The following is a 24,329-nucleotide window of genomic DNA, read 5'->3' as shown; positions in this document are numbered from 1 at the left end:
AGGCTGCCGGAACCTGGGTTTTTACTGTGATCACTCTGGTAGCAGAGGCTGCTGGAGCCTGGTTTTCACCATGATCACTCTGGTAGCAGAGGCTGCCGGAGCCTGGTTTTCACCGTGATCACTCTGGTGTGATCACTCTGGTGTGATCACTCTGGTGTGATCACTCTGGTGTGATCACTCTGGTGTGATCACTCTGGTGTGATCACTCTGGTAGCAGTTGCGTGTGCTGCATCTTCACCTCACTCCGGATAACGGGTGCTGCTCGGTGGACTGGGGACACAGCTGGCCGCGCAAGGGCTGCTCAGCATGCTATGCTGGATAAGAAGCAGGCATGCTGTGTGCACACGGCAGCAGGAGACCCGGGTCAGGAGCCAGTGGTGATTTCTCTGGGACCTGGACAGCTTCAGAGGTGGATTGGAGGTTTCTGCTCAACGGGTGAAGATCTTTTGGCACCATCTTCACTGTCTTCCCTCACCTTCATTTTTTTTAGGAAGAAAAGAACCAGCACCCCAGGGACTGCTGGACTGTGCCCCTGGCTGCGCACACTGTGCTGATGAGGTGCCTGCGGGAAGGGGTAAGGAGCCTTTGTTCTCCACAGACCTGGCAACTGCAGTCACCCTCCAGGCGAGGAGCGTAGCCTGCAGCAGCTGGGCTTGCTTGTCAGCTGAGTGTTGCTCCTGAATTTAAATAACCCAGGCAAGCTGGCATCCTTGTTTGTTTAAGTGCCCTGTTTAAAAGATGATGGGAAATCCAGGTATGGTGGTACATACTCTTTTTTTTTTTTGTATTTTTTTTTTGTATTTTTTATTGAAAAAAAAATTTCCGCCTCCTCCCAGCCTCCCATTTCCCTCCCCCTCCTCCCACTCCTCTCCCCCTTCCCCCCACTCCTTTCCCCCTCCCTCTCCAGTCCGAAGAGCAGTCAGGGTTCCCTGCACTGTGGAAAGTCCAAGGTCCTCCCCCCTCCATCTAAGTCTAGGAAGGTGAGCATCCAAACTGGCTAGGCTCCCACAAAGCCAGAACATGAAGTAGGATCAAAACCCAGTGCCATTGTCCTTGGCTTCTCATCAGCCCTCATTGTCTGCCGTGTTCAGAGAGTCCGGTTTTATCCCATGCTTTTTCAGTTCCAGTCCAGCTAGCCTTGGTGAGTTCCCAATAGATCAGTCCCTCTGTCTTAGTAGGTGGGTGCACCCCTTGTGGTCCTGACTTCCTTGCTCATATTCTCCCTCCTTCTGCTCCTCATTGGGACCTTGGGAGCTCAGTCCGGTGCTCCAATGTGGGTCTCTGTCTCTATCTCCATCCATTGCGAGATGAAGGTTCTATGGTGATATGCAAGATATTCATCAGTATGGCTATAGGATAGGGCCATTTCAGGTTCCCTATCCTCAGCTGCCCGAGGAACTAACTGGGGACATCCCCCTGGGCACCTGGGAGCCCCTCTAGGTTCAAGTCTCTTGCCAACCCTAAGATGGCTCCCTTAATTAAGATATATGCTTCCCTGCTCCCATATCCATCCTTCCTTTATCCCTACCATCCCAATTCCCCCAGTTCCCCCCATCCTCCCCTTCTCACTTTTCTCTCCCCATCTCCCCTTACCCCTATCCCACCCCACCCCCAAGATCCCAATTTTTTGCCTGGCAATCTTGTCTACTTCCCATATCCAGGAGGATAACTATATGTTTTTCTTTGGGTTCACCTTCTTATTTAGCTTCTTTAGGATCACAAATTATAGACTCAATGTCCTTTATTTATGGCTAGAAACCAATTATGAGTAAGTACATCCCATGTTCATCTTTTTGGGTCTGGGACACCTCACTCAGGATAGTGTTTTCTATTTCCATCCATTTGTATGCAAAATTCAAGAAGTCATTGTTTTTTACCGCTGAGTAGTACTCTAATGTGTATATATTCCATACTTTCTTCATCCATTCTTCCATTGAAGGACATCTAGGTTGTTTCCATGTTCTGGCTATTACAAATAATGCTGCTATGAACATAGTTGAACAAATGCTTTTGTAATATGATAGGGCATCTCTTGGGTATATTCCCAAGAGTGGAATTGCTGGGTCCTGGGGTAGGTTGATCCCGAATTTCCTGAGAAACCGCCACACTGATTTCCAAAGTGGTTGGACAAGTTTGCATTCCCACCAGCAATGGATGAGGGGGTGGTACACACTTTTAAACCTAGCACTCGGGAAGCAGAGGCAGGTGAATCTCTGTAAGTTCCAGGACAGCCAGGGCTACACAGAGAAACCCTGTCTTGGGAGCCGTGGAAGATGATGGGAAATATGGACAGCATGGCCTGGCCGTCTTCTGCAGCAGAGGTTGTTAACCTGTGGGTGGCATATCAGGAGTCCTGCATATCATATATATGATTTTAACCTGTGGGTGGCATATCAGGAGTCCTGCATATCATATATTTACATTATGATTTGTAACAGTAGCAAAAGTCATGAAGTAGCAATGGAATAATGTTGTGGCTGGGGTCACCATGGCATGAAGGACTGGATTGAGGTCACAGCGTTAGGAAGGCTGAGAACCACTGCTCTATAAGATGCTGTTAATTACCCTGCCTCTGTCCAAGATGTTTCCAGGGCAGCCCGGCAGGCAGATGTGTGCGGTCCTCTGTGAGCCCTCCTGCCCCATGAGGAGCTTGTTGCTGTTGTCCCGAGCTCCACACAGATGGCTGCCCTGTGACCCATTGTCCTCTAGCTCCCATGTCACCATGCAGAGTGCTTAGAAACTGGCCTAGCAGGTTGGTGGCCTCTGTCTATCGATGCTGTTTGACATGGTTCCACCCAAGGAAAAGCCAGAGGCTAATGACATTAATTACTACAAAAATGTGTCCTGGGTGTGTGGAGTCTTGTTTGGACAGATAAGGGGTGGCACTCACAGTCATCAGGGAACAGATTATATGTGGCCACTGGTCTCATTGAGACTGGCCATTGGGGGTGGGGACTCCTAGAGGTGTTAGGAGTCAGGCTTTGTGTGGGTATTGCAGGTCACTAGGGTGGCTCTGTTCTGTGAGAGAGTGGGCATGGGCATTGCAGGTAACAGGGGAGAGCCTCATGGCTGTGAGAAAGTGAACCTGGGCATCACAGGTCACTGGGGTGAACTCCGTGGCCATGAGAGAGTGGGCGTGGGCATTGCAGGTGCCAGGGGAGAGCTCCGTAGCTCCACTGTGAGAGCGTGGGTCCTCTGTTTCTTACTTTTGCCTTCCCATCTCTGTGTGCAGGTTTTGCAGATGACCTAACATGGAGAATACTGTTTGATAGCCCTGAAGTGTTTTGTTTTGTTTTTTTAAAGATTTTTTTACTTATTATATCGAGTGTGTTCTGCCTGCATGTACACCTGCAGGCCAGAAGAGGGCACCAGATCTCATTACAGATGGTTATGAGCCACCATGTGGTTGCTGAGAATTGAATTTAGGTCCTTTGGAAGAACGGTCAGTGCTCTCGCTGAGCCGTCTCTCCAGCCCCACGAGAATACTATTTGATCACCAAATTATTACTAACAATTTGAAAATATGGATAAAGTTTGTGTTTTAGTAACACACTTGCTTCTTTTTCTTTTTTCTTTTTTATTGATTTTATTGAGCTATACATTTTTCTCTGCTCCCCTCCCTGCCTCTCCCCTTCCCTCCAACTCTCTCCCATGGTCCCCATGCTCTCAATTTACTCAGGAGATCTTGTCTTTTTCTACTTCACACATAGATTAGATCCATGTATGTCTCTCTTAGGGTCCTCATTGTTGTCTAGGTTTTCTGGGATTGTGACTGTAGGCTGGTTTTCTTTGCTTTATGTCTAAAAGCCACTTATGAGTGAGTCCGTATGATATTTGTCTTCCTGGATCTGGGTTACCTCACTCAAATACAATGTTTTCTAGATCCATCCTTTTGCCTGAAAATGTCAAGATGTCATTATTTTTTTCTGCTGTGTAGTACTCCATTGTGTAAATGTACCACATTTTCCTTATCCATTCTTTGGTCGAGGGGCATTTAGGTTGTTTCCAGGTTCTGGCTATGACAAACAATGCTGCTCTGAACATAGTTGAGCACATGTCCTTGTGGCATGATTGAGCATCCTTTGGATATATACATGCCCAAAAGTGGTATTGCTGGGTGGGTCTTGAGGAAGGTTGTTTCCTAATTTTCTGAGAAATCGCCATACCAATTGGCATTCCTGCATTCAATGCAGGAGTGTTCTCTTTACCCCACAACCTCTCCAGCATAAGTTGTCATCAATGTTTTTGATCTTGGCCATTCTTACAGGTGTAAGATGGAATCTCAGAGTTATTTCTATTTTCATTTTTCTGATGGCTAAGGATGCTGAACATTTCCTTAAGTGTCTTTCAGCCATTTTAGATTCCTCTGTTGAGAGTTCTCTGTTTAGGTTTGTACTCCATTTTTTCTTTATTAGATTATTTGTTCTTTTGTTGAGAAATTTCTTGAGTTCTTTGTACATTTTGGAGATCAGTCCTCTGTCCGATGTGGGGTTGGTGAAGATCTTTTCCCATTCTGTAGGCTGTCGTTTTGTCTTGTTGACCATGTCCTTTGCTTTACAGAAGCTTTTCAGTTTCAGGAGGTCTCATTTATTCATTTTTTCTCTCAGTGTCTGTGATACAGGGATTATATTTAGCAAGTGGTCTCCTGTGCCAATAAACACGCTTGCGTTTTTATACCCTGAGTTATATGTGTTGTGTGTGCATGCATGTATACATAAGACTTGACATGTATATGTGTGTCTGGGGGGAAGGTTCAAGATTTGTTATAATTTATGAAGATTCTTTGTATTGGGGAAGCAGTTCAGTGTGGTTTTGGCAGTGAGAGCCCCACTGATAGAGTCCATGTAGAATGTGACATGGACACACGTGTTCTCCCAGAGCTAGGGTGCAGTGGTCCCTGGGATGACAAAACTGCCTGATGCATCCAGGACCAATGTAAATCCAGTCCATACCAATGTAAAGTTTTCATTGCTATATCATATCTTCCTTATTATTTTTTTTAAAAAGAGATTGACTGTGGCCATTAGCAATTTATACCCAACCCCTTTTAAATGAAAACAAACATTTATAAATAATCACTTTGGGAGTTTGGGCATAGTTTTCTCCAAACTGCTTCCTGCTTTTTGTTGGGCGAAGTGTTTTTAGGGTTCACAGAGAACTTTCAGAGGCTCTTGTTTCATCAAACTATGGTAGCCTGGAAGGAACCACAGGTTCTTATCTTCTGTGGAAACAAAAGCAGAATCTCTTTTCTAAAGTAACATATCCTTAGACTCAGATTTTCAAGATACCTTTATGTTGGGTTAGCTTAGCAGCCCCCACAATCCAATGTCTCTCTTCAGTCAAAAAATCCAAAGAAAACACAATAATATACACAATCCAAACTCTCTGTGTATTTTTCATCTTTACATGGCTTATTTTTTCTCTATTAATTTTAATATTTATTTTGTTATCTTTACTCCTTTAATCTATGACTCTCTGTAGTCTTGTCTATACTTTTTTCTCTCTCTCCCAAGCCTACATACATTTTTGAAACATACTGTGACCTGTTCAGAGGTTTATTTTTGTCTGAATCTTATTTTTGCTTATCTGCAATCATTTTCTGACCAGGAACACTTTTAAAATGGTAAGCAGCTTGGTTGCAGTGGCCCTGGATGCTGACTCTGCCTCTCTCAACATTTCAATATGGTAGAGGTACCTTTACCACCAACTGTGGGACTTCCAGGTGGGAGCTGCCCTCACCACCTCAACTCTGGGAAGCAGTTGGCCCATGCTACCACCAAATAACTTGCAGCAGGCTACCCACAAACTCCATTCAAGTGCCTGGCCTCCTGAAAGAGCCAGAGCTGTTCGTGCAACTAGCATGAACCAGGAAGCCTTCTCTTAAAGGAGCTGCGGTGCCCCTGCTCACTGCCAGCAAACAGAGCCCATCCCCACCCCAAATGTGGCTACCAAGAACCTGTGCTAAACTCTGTTCTTTTGAGTCTAGAATTCCTTCCCAGCTCTCCCTGGTTTTATGTGGATGCAGTTGCCCCCTATTGGTGTGCCATTTTGAAGAAGGAGAGTGCTTGTTCATTTCTCGGCCACCCAGACCCAAATAATAACACAGAAACTATATTAATACAACACTGCTTAGCTGATAGCTTATGCATATTTCTAGCTAAATCTTAAATTATCCCATTTCTAATAGTCCATGAATTACCACAAGGTTGTGGCCTACTGGTAAGGTTCTGGTTGGCAGTTGGCGTCTTTTTTCTTTGGCAGCTACATGGCATCTCCCTGACTCCACCGACTCACTCTCTCTCTCTGAGAGATTTCTCTGTTCGGATTTCCTGCCTGGCTTTATTCTGCCCTGCCATAGGCTGAAACAGCTTTATTCATCAACCACTAAAGCAACACATATACAGAAGGACATCCCACATCAATATTCGAAAAATAATTCTGTATTTGAAGAAGCTAAGGTCATAAGACTCAACTCTTGTCTTGTTTTCTCGGGTTTTCTCACAAGCACTCAGAATTCTCTACACAGCTTCATTCTTGGAATGTGTTCTGACATCTATTCAATACTCCATCTAGGTAAAACAAGTGTATTTCTAGTTAAAATGAACACTGTGGGCAGAGGCTTCTTCTGGACCAGAGCACAGGCATCTACCACAGCTCTTGGGGAAAATGCTCCACTTCCCACAGGCACACTCTGAGGAATCCTGCTGGGTCATAGTGACTCAGAGCTGTGTTCTCTCTGTTTGCTGTTGAGTGAGGGCTGCCTGGTTTCTGGAAACATCCCCTCTTCTTTATTCAAAGATTTCTTCTAAAGGAAGACTTTATTTTAAATAACAAGGAAAACTTTTATTGATATCTTTATAGCTTTCTTTTCGTATTGTCAAATGTTCAGTAAAACAATCTCTAAACAAACCCAGTTATGGTTTTCCCATGTTGAAGATGGGGCGCATGCCTACAGGGCGCCTGCCTACAGGGTGCATGCCTATAGGGTGCAGCCGTACTCACTGCATGTGCTGCTCCACATTCACACCAGCTGCACGGATGTGTCCCTCCCAATGAGTTCTCCTTCCTACAGTGGGCTGCATTTGTAAAGTTCTTACCATTGGAGCCTTCTGAAAAGCGACAAGGTGACCGCTCTAACCGAAGGATTTCCCACATTTATAATTTTCTCAAAAATATTTGTTTCCTGAAAAACTGAGCCATCTAGCTATTGATCTTTCCATATTTATTACACTAATCAATATTAATTTTAGAAGAGTTTCATGCTTAGTGAGGCCTGAGTATCCTCTGAATAGTCTGTCACACTCTAGCTTTAGAAGGAGCTCTCTTCTGTGTGAGTTCTCATAAACACAACAAGGGGGAGAGCCTGCTGACGATTTCTCACATTTAGCATATTGGCTTTATTTTAGACTAAATTCTTCTGTGCTTTGCTGTGTTACTCTCCTCTGTTGTTCTGATAAATCCCCTGCCAGTGAAGCCTGAGGGAGGAAGGGTTTGTTTTGCCTTGTGGTTTGAGGGCGTGCGGTCCACCAAAGCAGGGAGGGCCTGGTGGCAGGCAGCCCCACAATGATAACTTGTGGCTCGGACTCCTCAATTCTTTACTTCTCAGTGCAGCAGGAAGCAGATAAGGAAGAATTCTGACTTTCTTTTCTTTCCATTTTTTTCCTTTTTTAACTTTTTTTTCTCAACCTAAGATCTCAGGTCATAGTATGGTATCACCGACTTGAGCAGTAGGACTTCTCTTCTTAGCTAAATGTCTTTGGACGTGACGTCACAGACTTGTTCAAGGGTGTGTTTCCTAGTGGATTCTAAATGCAGTTAGTTGACCGTGAGAAATTAGCGATCATATTTGCTTAGGGTTGATATCCTAGAAACCTTTCACATCTGTTGTTCTTCTCCAGCGGACTTTCCTGTGTGGTCCCTAACACGGGCCTTCCAGCTGCAGTGTCTTTAAGATTCAGCACTTTCAAAATTTATTTCCAGTATGAGTTCTCTGAAGTCATATGGTGGGGGGGCTCCAGTCGAGACACCTCACATGTTCTCTTGTATGAATGATCTGGGTGATGAATTCCACTGGAGACCTTCCTGCATGTGTTACCTTGGAGGGGTTTATTCCACTAGGAGTCTGCTCATGTTTTAAGTAGGCACGTATACTTGCTACAATGTTTCTACTTCTGGCCGGCAACAATGTTTCTACTGCCTGCCGGCATACTTGCTACAATGTCTCTACTTCCGTCACTTTCACAGGATTTCCTTGCTGCATCCACTTTCTTATGTTCAGCTAGATGAAAACAGTCAATAAAGGATCCTCCACAGCGTGACCTCCAGGGCTTTCCTGTGCCATAGTGCTTGTCTGCGCTCTGAGGAGTGTCTCACTGACAAAGACCTTTCCCAGGTGTTGCGTTATTTACTTTTTTTTAGTAGGACTGATTTGTGAGGTCCATCAAGGGTGACTAGAATAATATAGTCTCATACCCTTTGTAGCAATGTTGTTTTAAATTTTTAAAAATTATTTGTGTGTGTGTGTGTGTGTGTGTGTGTGTGTGTGAGAGAGAGAGAGAGAGAGAGAGAGAGAGAGAGAGAGAGAGAGAGAGAGAGCAGTGCCCAAGGAGGACAGAGGAGAGCAGAGTGCATTGTATTTCCTGGATCTGGAATTACTGGCAGTTGTGAGTTGCTCAGTATGATGCTGGGAACAGAACTTGGTTTCTCTGAAAGAACAGTACCCTCTCTTAACCACTAAGACATCTCTTCAGCCCTATTCAGAGTATATGAAATATCACATTATCTTTGGATTTTTTTGCTGGAGTCATTTTTATATCTTCTACTCTTTTCTTAGTCTTTCTTCTTCCAAGTTGAATGTATAGGCTATATTGTAACAATCACTGAAGATCTTTCCACTAAATCCATTAGTTTTTATTAATTGAATTTTGTGTGTGTGCATGTGCACATGTGTGTTTGCATATGCATGTGCATGCGTGTGTGTGCGGCCAGAGGACAACTTTAGCTTTCCTTCCTCCAGCATCACACATTTCTATTTATTTATTTATTTGTTTGTTTTGAGCCTGAAACTTGCCCTGTATGCTGGTCTGGCTGGAGAGTTGCTCTCAGGGACCCCCCTGTCTCCACCTCCCCAGCAGTGGAATTCCAACCCCACTACCATGCCTGGCCCTTTTCATATGTGTTCTGACAAAAGGGCCTCTTACTTTCAAGACAACTGGTCCCTCACTTACTCATCCCACCAACTGGTCCCACTCCCCAGCCTTGAGTTTTCTCATGCAGAGCTGCACTCTGCTATCTGCTTGGGAATTTTTAAGGAGCAGTCAGAGCCAAAGTGTGACCTTCATTGAGTGCTGAAGTTTTGCATCATTTAAGCACTCACACTTTTCAATGGTTCAGTCATTCATTCACTGGGTGTATATGCACACTCGTGGACACCCACGTGCTATGATGTGCATTCAGCAGTCAGAGGACAACCTGGGGGAAATGGTCTCATGTTCCTCTATATGGGTTCCAGGAATCAAACTCAGGATTGGCGGCGAACACCTTTACCTGCTGAGCTGGTCCTCTGGCCCTTTTAAGTAGGTCTGTGCTTCCTGAAAACAGTTTGATGGGCTGATGTTCATTTTAATCTGGGTGTGATTTTGTTACCCTTGTGGACATGTCTTTGCTAGGACTGTCCGATCCTGTGTTTGAGTGGTGTGCTCGTGCCGAGAGTCCCCAGACCCTTGCAAGCTGGGCTGAGCTCAGAGGGCTATTCCCATAGCTCCTTGCAGTGGACCAGTTGTCTGCTTTTCACACTGTACTGTGTTTCTTAACTTCTGGGGCATTTTCCCGTTTGATTTTATTTAAACCAGGTGAAGAGCTGTGCTCTGCTTCCCACTGAGTTCATGGAGGTCGTGCTCTCCAGGTTTGCCAGTGAACCTGTGGCTCTTTGAAGCAGCTTCATAATGATCAGAACATTATCCCGAGTACGTCTGAGGAAACCACAAATGCAGGTTTCTCACAGTGAAGAAGACCCTTTCCTTGGGGAAGCGGCACTTTTTGACTCTCTCTGCTCTTTGTTCATTCTTCAGGAAGAGCGAGTTGTCAATCACATGGCTGCCAAGATTATTGAGAATGTTTGCACAACATTTTCTGCCCAGGCGCAGGGCTTCATCACCGGGGAAGTCGGGCCTGTCCTGTGGCACCTGTTCAGACACTCCACGGTGGACTCCCTGAGGATAACGGCCATATCGGTAACGTAAAGCATCCTTGGAGGTTGTCCAGGGACGCCATGTTTGAGGAGATGTGCCTGAGTGAGGTGGATTTAATGGGAATGGCAGAAATGCTGAGGAGCAGCTCAAGAGGTGAATTCTTAAAACGGGCCTAGGAAAGTTTGGGGATTTGTGTGGCATGACATTGGACACCCCTGACGGCCGTGGGTCCCGGTCATGCGCATTCTCATGTTCGACTTCATGGCTCTAACACGAGTGACAAAGCGGCAGGGTTTGTGCCCATTCTGTTGAGCAGGGCCGCGTGGTATCTGTAGGGTGAGGGTACCCAGTATCCTCAGAGTCTGTGACGGATCCATGCTTGTCTTCCTGCAGGCCCTGTGCAGAATCACACGCCAGTCTCCCACAGCCTTCCAGAACGTCATCGAGAAGGTGGGACTCAATGCTGTCATCGGCTCCCTGGCCTCTGCCATCTGCAAAGTGCAGCAGTACATGCTGACGCTGTTCGCAGCCATGCTGTCCTGTGGGATTCACCTGCAGCGGCTGATCCAAGAAAAGGTGTGTCTCTGCTCAGCTTCGCTGGAAACAGCGGTCTCCCCACGGCTGTGCGTTCAGCGTGAAATGTCAGCCCCCTAGGTCAGGTGTCACACCAAGGAGGCCTTCTGACCTTTGTGGACCCTGCATGTCCCTCAGAACGTTCAGTCCAAGAAGCAAGCAGCCGCTTTCGGTGATTAAATAGACACCAGCATTGGCTTCTGCCATCTTGTTTCAGTGAGGAGAAATAGCAGAGCTCCCGGGGCGTCCTCCATGCTGCTCAGTTCACATTGTGTCTGTGCAGCCCAGCTCATTCCCGTGTGCCCTGTTCACACTGCATCTGTGCAGCCCGGCTCATTCCCGTGTGCCCTGTTCATACTGCGTCTGTGCAACCCGGCTCATTCCCGTTCACACTGCGTCTGTGCAGCCCGGCTCATTCCCGTGTGCCCTGTTCATACTGCGTCTGTGCAACCTGGCTCATTCCCGTGTGCTCTGTTCACACTGCGTCTGTGCAACCTGGCTCATCGCCATGTGTTTTGTTCACACTGCGTCTGTGCAGCCTGGCTCATTTCTGTGTGATCTGTTCACACTGCGTTTGTGCAGCCTGGCTCATTCGCGTTCACACTGCATCTGTGCAGTCCAGTTCATTCCCGTTCACACTGCATCTGTGCAGCCTGGCTCATTCCTGTGTGCTCTGTTACTTAAGGGGAGCCCCCCCCCCCATCTCCGCTTCCTCTGGACATGTCCATTCCTCTCTAACCTGTGTCCCCGCTTAAAGTCTTCTGGCCCTGTTTTTGACTTCATCTCTGTTGGGGCTCTTGATGACCTTTAAAACAGCATCCAGTTTGCACGGTGTTTATGACTGTGTCTCCGTACCAACCTGTCTCCACATGTCAGTTCTTGCCCTTCTGAAGAGTGATGTGTGCTACCATCACCTCTATGACTGGCGTGTTGGGAATGCAGGCGCTTAGCCCTGCTGCCTCAGTGTTGCAGGTGAATGCTGTGCCTGCTGAGTGATTTGAACCTAATACTTCAGAAGCATGTGTAAGCATGTGTACAGTGAGGTGCCAGCTGTTAAAAAAGACCATGCTTGTGCACACATTTGTAAAGTAACGAGTCAAGGCATGCATATTCTTGGTTGTGTAGTATTTCCAAACTTCTTAAAAAGAATGCTCCCAATAGCAATCTGTTTGCCTGGTCCAGGGATGGGGAAACACACTTTAAAATCTAAGTCATTCATCCATCCTCCCATCCATCCATCCATCCATCCATCCATCCATCCATCCATCCATCTGTAGCAGCAGGCTGCTTGTTCATCCTGGCTGTCTAGAACTGAAATAATCACACAGGAAACTATTAATTAAATCACTGCTTGGCCCATTAGCTCTAGTTTCTTATTGGCTAACTCTTACATATTAATTTAACCCATTTCTATTAATCTGTGTATCGCCATGTGACTGTGGCTTACTGGCAAGATTCCAACTAGTGTCTGTCTCCAGCGTCTCCATGGCTTCTCTCTGATTCTGCCCTTCTTCCTCCCAGCATTCAGCTTAGTTTTTTTCTGCCTAACTAAGTTCTGCCCTCCTATAGGTACAAAGCAGTTTCTTTAATCATTAATGGTAATCACATTATACAGAGGGAAATTCCACATCATCCATCCATCCATCCATCCATCCATCCATCCATCCATCCTTCCATCCATCCACCCTCCCACCCACCCATCCACCCACCCATCCATTCATCATTCATCCACTCACTCACTCACTCTGTGCTGGGCATGGATCTAGGTGCTTGTACATACTAGACAATGCCCTCTGCCCCTGGGCAGCACCCTCACTCTCAAGACAGAACTTTGAGATCTCAATGGAGGATGGTGGAACAGGGCCATTGAAACCCACTGTTGGCTGTGGTCCTACTGTATTAAATGCTGTGTCTTTTTTTTAATGTCTAAAGTTAGAATTGTTGCATTAATAACATACTTGTGTGGGACCTTAGTTTCTGTTGCTGTGATAAAATTCTCTGGCACTCACAGTTAAGGAAAGGGGTTCATTTTAGCTCACGGTCAAGGGTACGGTAGGTCATGGCGGGAAAGCCAGGGTTAGGGAATCAAAGCCACTGTTCACATCATCCACAACCAGGAAGCAGAGAGCCATGGCTCCAGGCTGCTCTGTTCCTTCTCCATCTGTACAGACCAGGATCCAGGCCAGCAGTTGGCTCCACCCACAGTGGGTGGGCTCTTCCAATCCTTCCTGTTTCTAGAGGCTTGTTTCCCAGGCAGTTATAGACTCTGTGGAGGTGACACTTGACTCCAGCAGCTCCATATTCGAAAGTCTAAACACAGAGCCAAGCACTCGTTGCCTTGATTCCAGTCCAGTGTTGCTCAGAGGCTATGGCTGCAAGCAAGTGCCGCTTGTCAATCTGTGTTAGATTTGCTATTCAGTTTTCCAGGTTATGAAATGCTCCCGTCATCATACAGAGAGAGTCACCCTCGGAAACTTTACTGTCTGACTGTGGTCAGAGAGGCTGAGGGTTTTAGCAGAATTATTTTTTAAACTCTCAGTACAATATTGTGTTAACATTTTTGCAAAATCAGGACAATGAGATGCATTAATTGTTTCAGGCCATGTAACTGTGTTTCCATGTCTCCTAAAGACATGAATGAATGGGTAGATGAAGGGTGATTGCTGACTTCTAATTAGTATCGGTCCTTTCTCTCCCCCAAGTACCAACCAGGTCCCTCACTGCCTGCCTTCTGAGATCAGATGAGCTCAAAGCATTGTGACAAAGGCAGGGCCTGTTCTTCTTTTGTTTAAACTTTATTACTGTGTGTAAGTGATTTCATGTGCACGTGTGCCATGGCATGTGTGTGTGTAAGTCAGAGGCAGCCGTGTGGATCTGGTCCTCCCCTGCATGCATGTTCTAGTGACTGATGTGGGTCTTCAGTTCCTGGTAAGTGCCTACCCACTGAACCATCCATGGGACGAGTATTGACATTTTGTAGGAGGTTTCTCATCATGGCAGAAATGCAGCCCTAAGTACAAAGCTGGGTGGAGCCACACTTACCCAATCGTGCTGACTTACAGCAGGGCGCTTTCCTCTTGAGCATTGAAACTCAATATATAGACAACGTCTTGGGTGGCATCTCATAAGACTCTGATGACAGTTAAATTCTGTCTGTAGGCCATCTGACACCATACTAGCATGGGAAGGAGGCATTGTCTCCTCACTACTGGGTTGGGCAAGCCGTTCAGGTTCCTTGTTGAGGTCTTTGATACCTGACTTGGGGGACAAGTGAGCCAGCCCCTTGTGGCACTGGCAAAGGCTTTCCACTTTGTCTTCTATGATGGGCACCTGGCTGGCTGGCAGGGAACTGGCTCCTGGAGACGATCTGCGCTAATGCTGATGTCTGGGGATGGGACTTGCATTACTGACGGGAGGGGATGCAGATGTGGGCTTCCTACTCTACACCTTCTGGTGACAGTCAAATGGAAAGGGACGGAGTTTGCTACTGCTGCACGTAAGCCAGCTGTGATCCCCATCCAGTGTGCTCTGACAGCAATGCTGGGGACGGGGACCCAGCTGGGGACGGGGGACCTAGCAGAGGAAAGGAGGTACCCAGCTGGGGAAGGGAAACATAGCAGAGGAAGGAGGTACCCAGCTGTGGAAGGGGGATCCAGCAGGGGAAGGGGGACCCAGCTGGGGAAGAGTTCCTGGTTGTCACAGAGTTGCAGTGAAAGCCCCAGCTTTCCACAGGCACTGCTTTGTCAGGGGATAGTGTTGGGGTGCCCTGTCATGATCAGATGTGGTCTAGGACCCCACAGTTCTTTTACTAATGGAACCGGCTGTGCTTTTTATGGTGTTTGGCTGAAATAGAATAGCAGCTGTTTGGTAGTTTTCTGTGTTACAGGGTAACCCTTGTTCCTTTGGCTTTGCATGGACATGCTTGGTTACTTTCTTGCATATGTGTGCATGTATGGTATGCACATTTGTATTTCATGTGCTTGCTTGTGTGTGCAAGGTGGGGATATTTTGTAGCAATTTCCTGGGATTTGAGACAGGCTGGTTAACATTCAGAAAGTAAACAACTCACAAGTCTCAGGAGTTCCTGAAACTGACCAGACTCACAAGACTCCTCCATCCCTGAGGTTATAGAAGCAGTAATGATGGCTGAAGGGAGGGCCCTGCAGTCTGTAGAGCAGCCTGCGCCATGCAAAGATGGCAGCTTTTCGAAGTCCACAGCTAGGCCGGGCTTTTTGGTGATGCCATTGCCTTTGAGCTACCATGCTCCTGTCTGTAATTCTTCACACACACTCATGATGCTGCAAGGAATCCCAGTAAACTCACTGCGTTTCCAAGTGGGATGAGGAACTGGAAACCAGCATGAGGAGTAGCCACAGTGGTGTAGACTTAGGCACATGTGTCTGATGAAAAGCTTCAAATATGAATTTGGCAGAATGACTTAGGCCCCATATGTACCTGTCACAAGCAGTAGAACACACACTACTAATATAATTGATTCAAGTGCATTCCTTTCCCTCTGCAAAATACCCTGACCCCACATCATTGTTCAATTACTTCCTGATTCACCATGTCACAGAACAGTATTGGCTTAGGTCTTTTGGATATGAACGTGTGCGTGTGCATGCCTATAATTGTGTCTATAGATGACGTTCCACACCTCAGCTGAAGCACGATGAATAAAAATTCAGAGAGAGAAATTGGGGTTCAACCTGAAGATCCAAAAAGCAAAGCAACCAGCCGTTGACTCTTACCTTGACCTCAGTCTAAAATGGCGATCCTGCCTCCAGGAATCTCAGAATGAGACTGTGTCTAAGAGCTGTCTCCTTCCTCTGGGGCTGGGATTAAGAGTGCACCACTACTGCCTGGTTTCTATGGCAAGCTAGTGTGCCTACTGGGATTAAAGGTGTGTTGTTACCATTGCCTGGTCTGTAAGGCTGACCAGAGGGGCTGTTTTACTCTCTGATCTTCAGGCAAGCTTTATTTATTTAGTTATTTAGTTAGTTAGTTTTTCAAGACCAAGTTTCTCTGTTGCTTTTGTGGAACCAACTCTTGTAGACCAGATTGGCCTTGAACTCACAGAGATCCACCTGCCTCTGCCTCCTGAGTGCTGGGATTAAAGGCGTGCACCACCACTGCCTGGCAACTTTATTAAAATACAAATGAAATGCCACTACACTCAGCATGCATGTAGAGGTCATAATACAACTTGCAGGAGTTCAGTCTACTTCCACCATGGTTCCTGGGGGTCAAATCATCAGCGTCAGCTGCAAGCACCTTTAACCATCTCGCCGGCCCTGTCAGTCCTTGATATCTGTCAGGCTCACAGTTTCTTCATTGTCTTACACGTGACTCTTTGCTAGATGTTTGAATTGGGATCTACCCAAGCCTCCGGCCTCAGTTTCACAGGTCTACTTACTCCTCTCGGCCTTGAGGGTCCCCTTCTATCTTTTTCCATCTCTATAATAGATTTTTTTGTACAAAAGATTCGGAGTTCTGTAGACTTTTGCCCACCTGGATTTTGCTGGTTGGACCTAGCAAATGCTGTAAAGACAGGGCATTCTTTGACATGGTGTGTGTGTCCTGTGCTGTGTGTTTACAGGTTTGGATTCCTGGGGGAGGATAAACTCCACCAGGAAGTGGATTTGCTCCCGGGAGAGGAGACAGTCGTCACTTAGCTGCCTCTTTTCTGATGTGAGGAGCAGCACTGGATTTGGGTGCTTCAGGCACAATCTGCACCAGCTATGGAGGCTTCAGCAACCTTCAGTGCTGTCTGCCTACACTGGGCTCTGCTGGGCTCTGCTGGGCTCCGCTGGGCTCCACGCCCTGTCGTTTGTCTTTATTCCGCAGTGTTCCTCTGTTGGGAAGACGGCGGAGGAGCAATCTGGTGCATTTTCCTGGAGCAAAGGCACGGTAAACACTTTGTTCATATGTTTACTGGTTTGCAGAATAATGAGTTGGTTGCTTAGCGGTCTCCAAAGGCTGCATCTTTGAGTATTCTCATGCTTGCACAGATTTTATGATTTGGCGTGTCATACCACAGAACAGCTTCTTCTTCTAAAGGCTGTGAGTTGCCTCCTGGGTGTTGCGTCTTGACTCCTGTGGTCCTTGCGTCTTGCTGTGTGATGTGACAGTCGTTTCCAGCTTGGATGTCTTGTCTCTGGATCTGAGCAGTCTGTCTCTCCAAGGAGTCTGGCAGGGGGCTCTCCTTGGGTTTGGGCTGGCTATAGTTTCCAGTCCTTTTGATTGACGAAGTCAGTGAACATCTATTTAAAAATGTCACCTGCTGGTGGTAGCATTTCTAACTACATGTTTATGTCAGTTTTTTAAAAATTTAAGTTAAAAATCTTGGCTTGTAATGTGGAGTAATTTTACTGTTTTAGAATGTTTGGTCAGGATGGTAACAGTAATATAATTTCAAATACAATTCTGTGTGTGTTTGTTCTTGAGACAGTCTCGTGTCAGGATACACAAGCAGGTTAGTCAGTGCGCTTCACATTCTCTCATGCTCCTCTCTGTGACGCTGCTAATTCCACAGAGACTTAGCCATTGACGTCATTGTTTTTAGTTTGGAGTGGATTCTAAAATAGTTCAATTTGCTTTTTCTTTTCAGGCAGCATTTCTAGTATCCCAGGCTGGTCTTAAGCTCCCTCTGTAACTCAAAATGACCTTGACTTTCCCGCTCCTAATGCTTGATCTGTTTTATCATCATTTAAAATATTAACCTGGCAGCTGGAGAAATGGCTCAGTGGGTAAGAGCGCTTGGTAGCACGTGTGAGGACCTGGGTCCTGCACTCAAGAAGCTGGGTGTGGGTCCTCCATTGATGGGAGGGGCATGGTGGCTGCCAGACTCACTGGCTACAGCTATAGACTCAGTTGGGAGACATGGTCTCGAAGGCAGAGATAAAGCCAGCACCTGGAGTCTTCCTCTCGCCTGCACGTGCACATTTGGGCACGCCCATCCCACCTCCTCAGCTGAGAAGGAGCCACCGGGAGCCTGTGAGGTGGCTCAGCGGTTAAAGACACTTTTTGCCAAACTTAACAACCTGAGTTCAATTTCTAGAACCCGCACAGAAGGAGAGAACCGGCTTGTAACAGTTACTCTCTGACTTGTACGCATGTGTGCTGTGGCAACACGTGTACACACACATATACATACACACATATACAAACAGACACACACACACCTGTATGCTGCTTGGTTTCTGCCAGGTTGGTGCAGATCTAGACGTATCTGAGAAGAGGGCATCTTAACTGAGAAAACGCTTCTATCAGATCGGCCTGCAGATGAGTCTTTAAAGATTGATGCGGGAGGGCCCAGCTCATGGTGGGCAGTGCCACCTCTGGGCAGATGGTCCTGGGTTCTATAAGAAAGCAGGGTGAGTGAACCATGGGGAGCAAGCCAGTAAGCAGCACCCCTCCCTGGCCTCTGCTTCAGTTCCTGCCACCAGGTTCCAGCCTTGAGTTCCTGCCCTGGCTCCCCTGTGTGATAGACTGTAAGCTGTAAGATGAAATAAACCCTTTCCTTCCCAAATTGCTTTGGTTTTTTTTTTTTTTTTTTTTTTTTTTTTTTTTTTTTTTTTAGCACAGCAATAGAAACCACAACTACGATGCTTTTTTTTTCCATCCTCAAGCATAACATTTTCTGTTACATAACCTGCTTTCATCTTCCATTAAGAATATAAGCAAATGTGCCTGCTTGCCTGCCTGTCTTTCTGCCTGCCTGTCCGTCTGCCTGCCTGTCTTACTGCCTGCCTGTTCGTCTGCCTGCCTGTCTTTCTGCCTGTCTGCCTGCCTGTCCATCTGCCTGCCTGTCTGCCTGCCTGTCCATCTGCCTGTCCTCTGTGTATTCCTTTAACTGCTCTTTTCTCTCTGTCTCTCCCTCTGTCTCTAATTCTGCCTCTCTCCCCGCCATCTGTGTCTGAACGAGGAAGGTGGTAATGTAACTCTCTGCACCTCTGGCTGGGAATGGATTCAAGCACCCAGCAGAACCAAGCTGCCCTCTGTCACCAAGTCAGCCCTGACGACTTAGGGAAAACAGCCCCTGGCTGGGTAAGTTCCACTGGGCTGGAAGAAATGGTAATCCATGCAGGAAGACACAGCTTCATGCAGTGTGGCCCTTGTCTCTGGACACTCTTCATAACTGTGTGGCATCTGTGCCTTGGGTGCTCAGTGGCCTCACCAGCCCTGGGTCCTGGGCTAACTGGTAGAAGAGACAAAAGATCTGTGTTCAGCTGAAGCTAAGATCGTTCTTAGGGACTGTGATGTTCTCCCTTCCTGAGATAAAAGGTGGCACAGGCCACCTTATAGGTGTCCCTTTCTGTGGGTTTTGGTGGGGTATGGGGTAAAAAGAGTCTTGTTCAAAAATCCCTATATTTACTAAAAGTTTACTAATTTTATCACCAGTATTATTAATAGAAAAGCATACAGTTTGTGAGTTCATACATATTTTTTTATTTTGTGATGAATAGGATCCCCAAAGCCAGTAAAGAGTCAGAGACAGCCTCTGTTCCCACTGTTACGTGTCTCCTAAGAGCACCAGGCTGTATAACTGTAACATACATAAGAGTGCCTAGGTCAGCCCCATGCAGGCTCCTTGGTTGTCAGTTAAGTCTCTGAGCCTCTGTGGGTTTTCTTGTGATGTCCTTGACCGCTCTCTCTGGCTCCTATAATCCCCCCTCCCCCTCTTTCTGCAAGATTCCACGAGCTCAGCCTAATGTTTGGCTGTGGGTCTCTGCATCTGTTTCCATCAGTTCCTGGATGGAGCCTCTCTCTTGACTACGGGGCTGGGCACCAATCTGTGAGTAGCACAATTTTTTTAGGCATCCATACATTGACATTTTTTCCTCCGCAGTCATGTTTGGTCTCTGGACCACCCAGCCTCTGGGTTCTGGCATTCTCATGGGTCTCAGGCTGGACCAGGCACCTACAGTTTCTGTGCCACCCTTCTCCCGGCACATCCCCCTGGCAGGACAGACTGTAATTTGAAGGTTATAGAGTTGGGTTGGTGTCCCAATCCCTCCCATGGAAGTCTTGCCTGGTCACAGGGGTGGCCAGTTCAGGCTACATACACACTGTTGCTAGGGATATTAGCTAGGAGCTAGCTCCACATCCTCTCTAGCATGAGATATTACTTGTGTTTTTGATCTTAGCCATTCAGACAAGCATAAGATGGAATCTCAGAGCTATTTTGATTTGCATTTCCCTGATGATGAAGGATGTTGAACATTTCTTTCAGTATTTCCCAGCCATTTCAGATTCTTCTGTTGAGAATTCTCTGTTTAGATCTGTACCCCATTTTTTATTGGATTATTTGTTGTTGTTGTTTTTTTGATGTCTAGTTTCTTGAGTTCTTTATATATTTTGGAAATCAGCCCTCTGTCAGATGTGGGGTTGGTGAAGATCTTATGCTCTTCTATAGGCTGCCATTTTGTGCTATTAACAGTGTCCTTTGCCTCACAGAAGCTTTTTAGTTTCAAGAGGTCCCATTTATTAATTGTCGATCTTAGTGACTGTGCTACTGGGGTTATATTCAGGAAGTGATCTCCTGTGTCAAAGCGTTCAAGGCTGTTTTCTACTTTCTCTTCTATCAGGTTCAGTGTAACTGGATTTATATTGAAGTCTTTGATCCACTTGGACTTGAGTTTTGTGAAGGGTTGTAGATATGGATATATTTGCATTCTTCTACATGTTGATGTCCAGTTATGCCAGCATCCTTTGTTGAAGATATGCTCCTTTTTCCATCATATAATTTTGACTTCTGTCTCAAAAAATCAGATGAACACAGGTGTGTGGATTTACACATGGGTCTTCAATTATTTGATTCCATTGATCTGCCTGTCTGTTTTTGTGCCAATACCATGCAGTTTTTATTATGATAATTCTATAATAGAGCTTGAAATCAGGGTTGGTGGCGCCTGCAGAAGTTCTCTCGTTGTACAGGACAGTTTTAGCTATCCTGTGTTTGTTCTTTTTCCATATGAAGCTGAGTATTGTTCTTAAAGGTCTATAGAGACTTGTGGTGGGAGTGTAATGGGGATTGTATTGACTCTGTAGAGTACAGGACTCAGGTGTGATCCAGAGAGACTCAGGTGTGGTCCAGAGAGTGTAGGATGCAGGTGTGATTCAGAGAGGCTTGGGTGTGATTCAGAGAGTTGAGGACTCAGGTATGATCCAGAGAATTCAGGGACTCAGGTGTGACCCAGAGAGTGAAGGACTCAGGTGTGATCTAGAAAGTGCAGGACTCTGGTGTGATCCAGAGAGTGCAGGACTCTGGTGTGATCCAGAGAGTGCAGGACTCAGGAGTGATCCAGAGAGACTCAGATGTGATCCAGAGAGTGAGTGCAGGACTCTGGTGTGATCCAGAGAGTGCAGGACTTAGGTGTGATCCAGAAAGTGCAGGACTCAGGAGTGATTCAGAGAGTGCAGGATTCAGGTGTGATCCAGAGAGTGCTGGAACTCATATATACAACATGCCAGGACTCAGGAGGGATCCAAAGCCTATAGTTGTATCTGGGAGAAGGCATGAAGAAGTCAGGAAAGTTGTGAAATTGGCTAGTATGGTGAGGATTGTGGCTAGTATGAGGATTGTGGCTAGTGTGGTAAGGGTTATGGCTAGTATGGTGAGGATTGTGGCTAGTGTGGTGAGGATTTGGCTAGTGTGGTAAGGGTTATGACTAGTGTGATGAGGGTTATGGCTAGTGTGGTGAGGATTGTGACTAGTGTGGTGAGGGTTATGGCTAGTGTGGTGAGGGTTATGGCTAGTGTGGTGATGATTGTGGCTAGTGTGGTGAGGGTTATGGCTAGTGTGGTGAGGGTTATGGCTAGTGTGGTGAGGATTGTGGATAGTGTGGTGAGGATTGTGGCTAGTGTGGTGAGGATTATGGCTAGTATGGTGAGGGTTATGGCTAGTGTGGTGAGGGTTATGACTAGTGTGGTGATGATTGTGGCTAGTGTGGTGAGGATTGTGGCTAGTATGGTGAGGGTTATGGTTAGTGTGGTGAGGGTTATGGCTAGTGTGGTAATGATTGTGGCTAGTGTGGTGAGGGTTATGGCTAGTGTGGTGATGATTGTGGCTAGTGTGGTGAGGGTTATGGCTAGTGTGGTGAGGATTGTCAGAATAGGGTGAGCATATGTCTGGTGCTTGGTGTGGAAGGCTGCCTGTGCCTGCACCTGACCTAATGGTGTTACCACTTCCTGGCTTCTGGGTCTATTTCTAACTGTGCTGTAAGTTTTCTCACTTGCTGAAATGTGACCAGGTACACCTCTTTAATTCTAATTCCTGACTGATTATCCCTTAAAAATAAACCAGGAACTTCTAGGGAAGATGCATACATAGATTCAATATCAGTACTTAATCTGCAGACTGAATTCTGGTCTGCTGTCCAACCCCAGGATGTTCCCCACGGGAAACAAACTTTTGGGTCTTGCTTGTTGTCCCTGTACTGTGCAGCCATTGTTCCAGCCCAGAGCTATTGGGAGGGAGCTTGACTGTGCACGTGCGTGTGTGTGTGTGTATGCATGTGTGTGTGTACACACGTGTGTGTGTGTGTGTGTTTCCTATTTGCGTACGGGTCCAGACCCTGCCTCAGTTTCATTCTGACTGGCAAGTGTCACTGGCATTGCTTGGTGCTGTGAGCCTTTAAGTAAAGACCATTAGGACTGTGTTTACGTTTGTGTCCGATCACCGGGTGTGGCTCTGTCACTCAGGGTAGGAGCTATGTCAGTGTGCACCCCTGTGGGACTCAGGTCTTCATGCGCCTTTGTCCTCCAGTTGGTCCAGCTACTTTCTGCCACACTTCCTGTTATATCCTTGAGGCTTTGTTTTTCAACTGGGCTGGATTTTAACTCAGCTCAGAATTTGAGCAAATCGTTCACCATTTGAAGATTTACCCTTTTCTTTAAAATTTTGAACATATTTTTAATTAAAATATATTACTTTTACCTCCCTTCTCTTCCCTGTAGCCCCTCCCATGTCTCCTCCTCTGACACTTCTCATGACCCCCACGATGTAGGTATATGGGAAATAGAATTCCATTTGCTCAGGAATTAAGGCCAACAATCTACAAGTGGGACCTTGTGAAAATCTATTGCCTCTGTCAACACACACTGGCTAAGTGAGATAGTATCACTCGTGGGTTTGGACCAAGCTGAGATCGCAAACACAGCTGATAAGGTTTTATCGCCTGCCTCCTGTTTGATCGCTGCAGTCCATGACCATTGGGTTGACCTCTCCATCATGTCTCCCCAGGACTTCGTGTCTACCATCATCCGTTTGCTGGACAGTCCGTCCACTGCCATCCGAGCCAAAGCCGTCCTGGTGCTGCTTTACATCCTGATCTACAACCGGGACACGCTGCTGCTGAGCTGCCAGGCGAGGTACGGTGCTCCACCCGAGTCTGTCAGGGCCGTTGATCAGTGGCTTGTAGTGTCCTGGAGACAACTTACTGGCCTTTATGTATCTGTTATTGAAAGCCTTTTCTAAACCTTACCGGGAGTTTGATCTGTCTCTCTGTATCCTTAGTTTGTAAGCCCAGACAGGATCCTGAGCACAAACAAGTAACGTCTCAAGGGCTTTGTACCTTCAGGATACCAAGGTTTCCCTGAAAGACTCTAGGCTGAGAAGCTGAAGGTGCCATTGTAGGGGTGGGATTACCAGAACAACCCTGGGCTAGGTGTCCGTCTGTCACTTTGAGATTTATCTATTTATTTATTTAAGAAATGGATTGGTTTTGTAGTTCAGGCTAGCCTTGAACTCTTGGACTCCCTGCTTCCACCTTCCCAGTACGGGGGTTGCAGGTGTGAACTACCACACAGGGCATCTTCTCTGTTTCACCCTTCCTGTGAGAGAAAGAGCTGTCCTGGGTGCCCCCAAAGTTCTAGTTGTGTTTAGCTCATTCTCACCCACATTCCTCCTCAGCTCTGCTCCACTGGGGTCCAGAGAGTCCTGAAAATCTAGTCGATATCTTTTTATTTGGTGCCTGGAGCTCCATGTATATAGTCCAGGCTGCCCTAGAACCCACTGTGTAGCTCAGGCTAGCCTTGAAGTTGCGATCTTCATGTCTCAGCCTCCCCGAGAGGTGGGATTCCAGACCTCCTGGAAACCCCAAGGCATGGTCAGTTAGGGCTCGTGCCCTCCACTTCCTCCTGAGAGGGACTGTCCGCACGCTAAGCAACTGGTGTCCTTGGGATGATGGTGGCAGTTTCATGTGGCGGATCCTGCTCTGTGACCCCTCCAGGGCACCGTGAGGCTGCAGTCTCTGCTGGGACTCCTAAGCGTCTAGTAGTGTATGTATTGCGGCCTGAAGAAGCACCCACTGCACACTCTGGAGCAATGCAGTGAGCAGGGTGGCCTGGGCACAGTGCAGACGGCAGCAGAAATGGCCTCAGTGTGACACGAGTCCCTGAGGTCATGCCATCCCGAAGTGTGGTTCCTCCTGTGTGGATGCTGTGTGATCCCGGGCAGGACCCGCGTGGCTGTTGGGCCAGATTGTGAGGGGCAGCGCCTCACCTCGTCCTTAAGGAGAAAGACTTCTCCCCCTACCTTTGCCTCACTCAGTCATTCACTGA

General features: G+C 46.8%; 1 protein-coding gene across 3 annotated transcripts in view; it reads left to right on the top strand.

Moving 5' to 3' along the window:
- Positions 1-24,329, top strand: part of Ulk4 (unc-51 like kinase 4) — a 294,534-nt gene that overhangs the window by 56,208 nt on the left and 213,997 nt on the right. For all 3 annotated transcript variants that reach the window (XM_057769024.1, XM_057769023.1, XM_057769025.1), the window contains 4 exons: positions 491-574; positions 10,071-10,232; positions 10,584-10,766; positions 23,011-23,138. In XM_057769024.1, the coding sequence (XP_057625007.1) occupies positions 491-574; positions 10,071-10,232; positions 10,584-10,766; positions 23,011-23,138 (557 nt within the window). The remainder of the gene's footprint in view (positions 1-490; positions 575-10,070; positions 10,233-10,583; positions 10,767-23,010; positions 23,139-24,329) is intronic.

Source organism: Chionomys nivalis, chromosome 4 (genome assembly GCF_950005125.1).
Source record: "Chionomys nivalis chromosome 4, mChiNiv1.1, whole genome shotgun sequence".
NCBI classification, from domain to species: domain Eukaryota; kingdom Metazoa; phylum Chordata; class Mammalia; order Rodentia; family Cricetidae; genus Chionomys; species Chionomys nivalis.
Note: the sequence above shows the minus strand (reverse complement) of the source record. Positions and strands in the feature narration are given on the sequence as shown.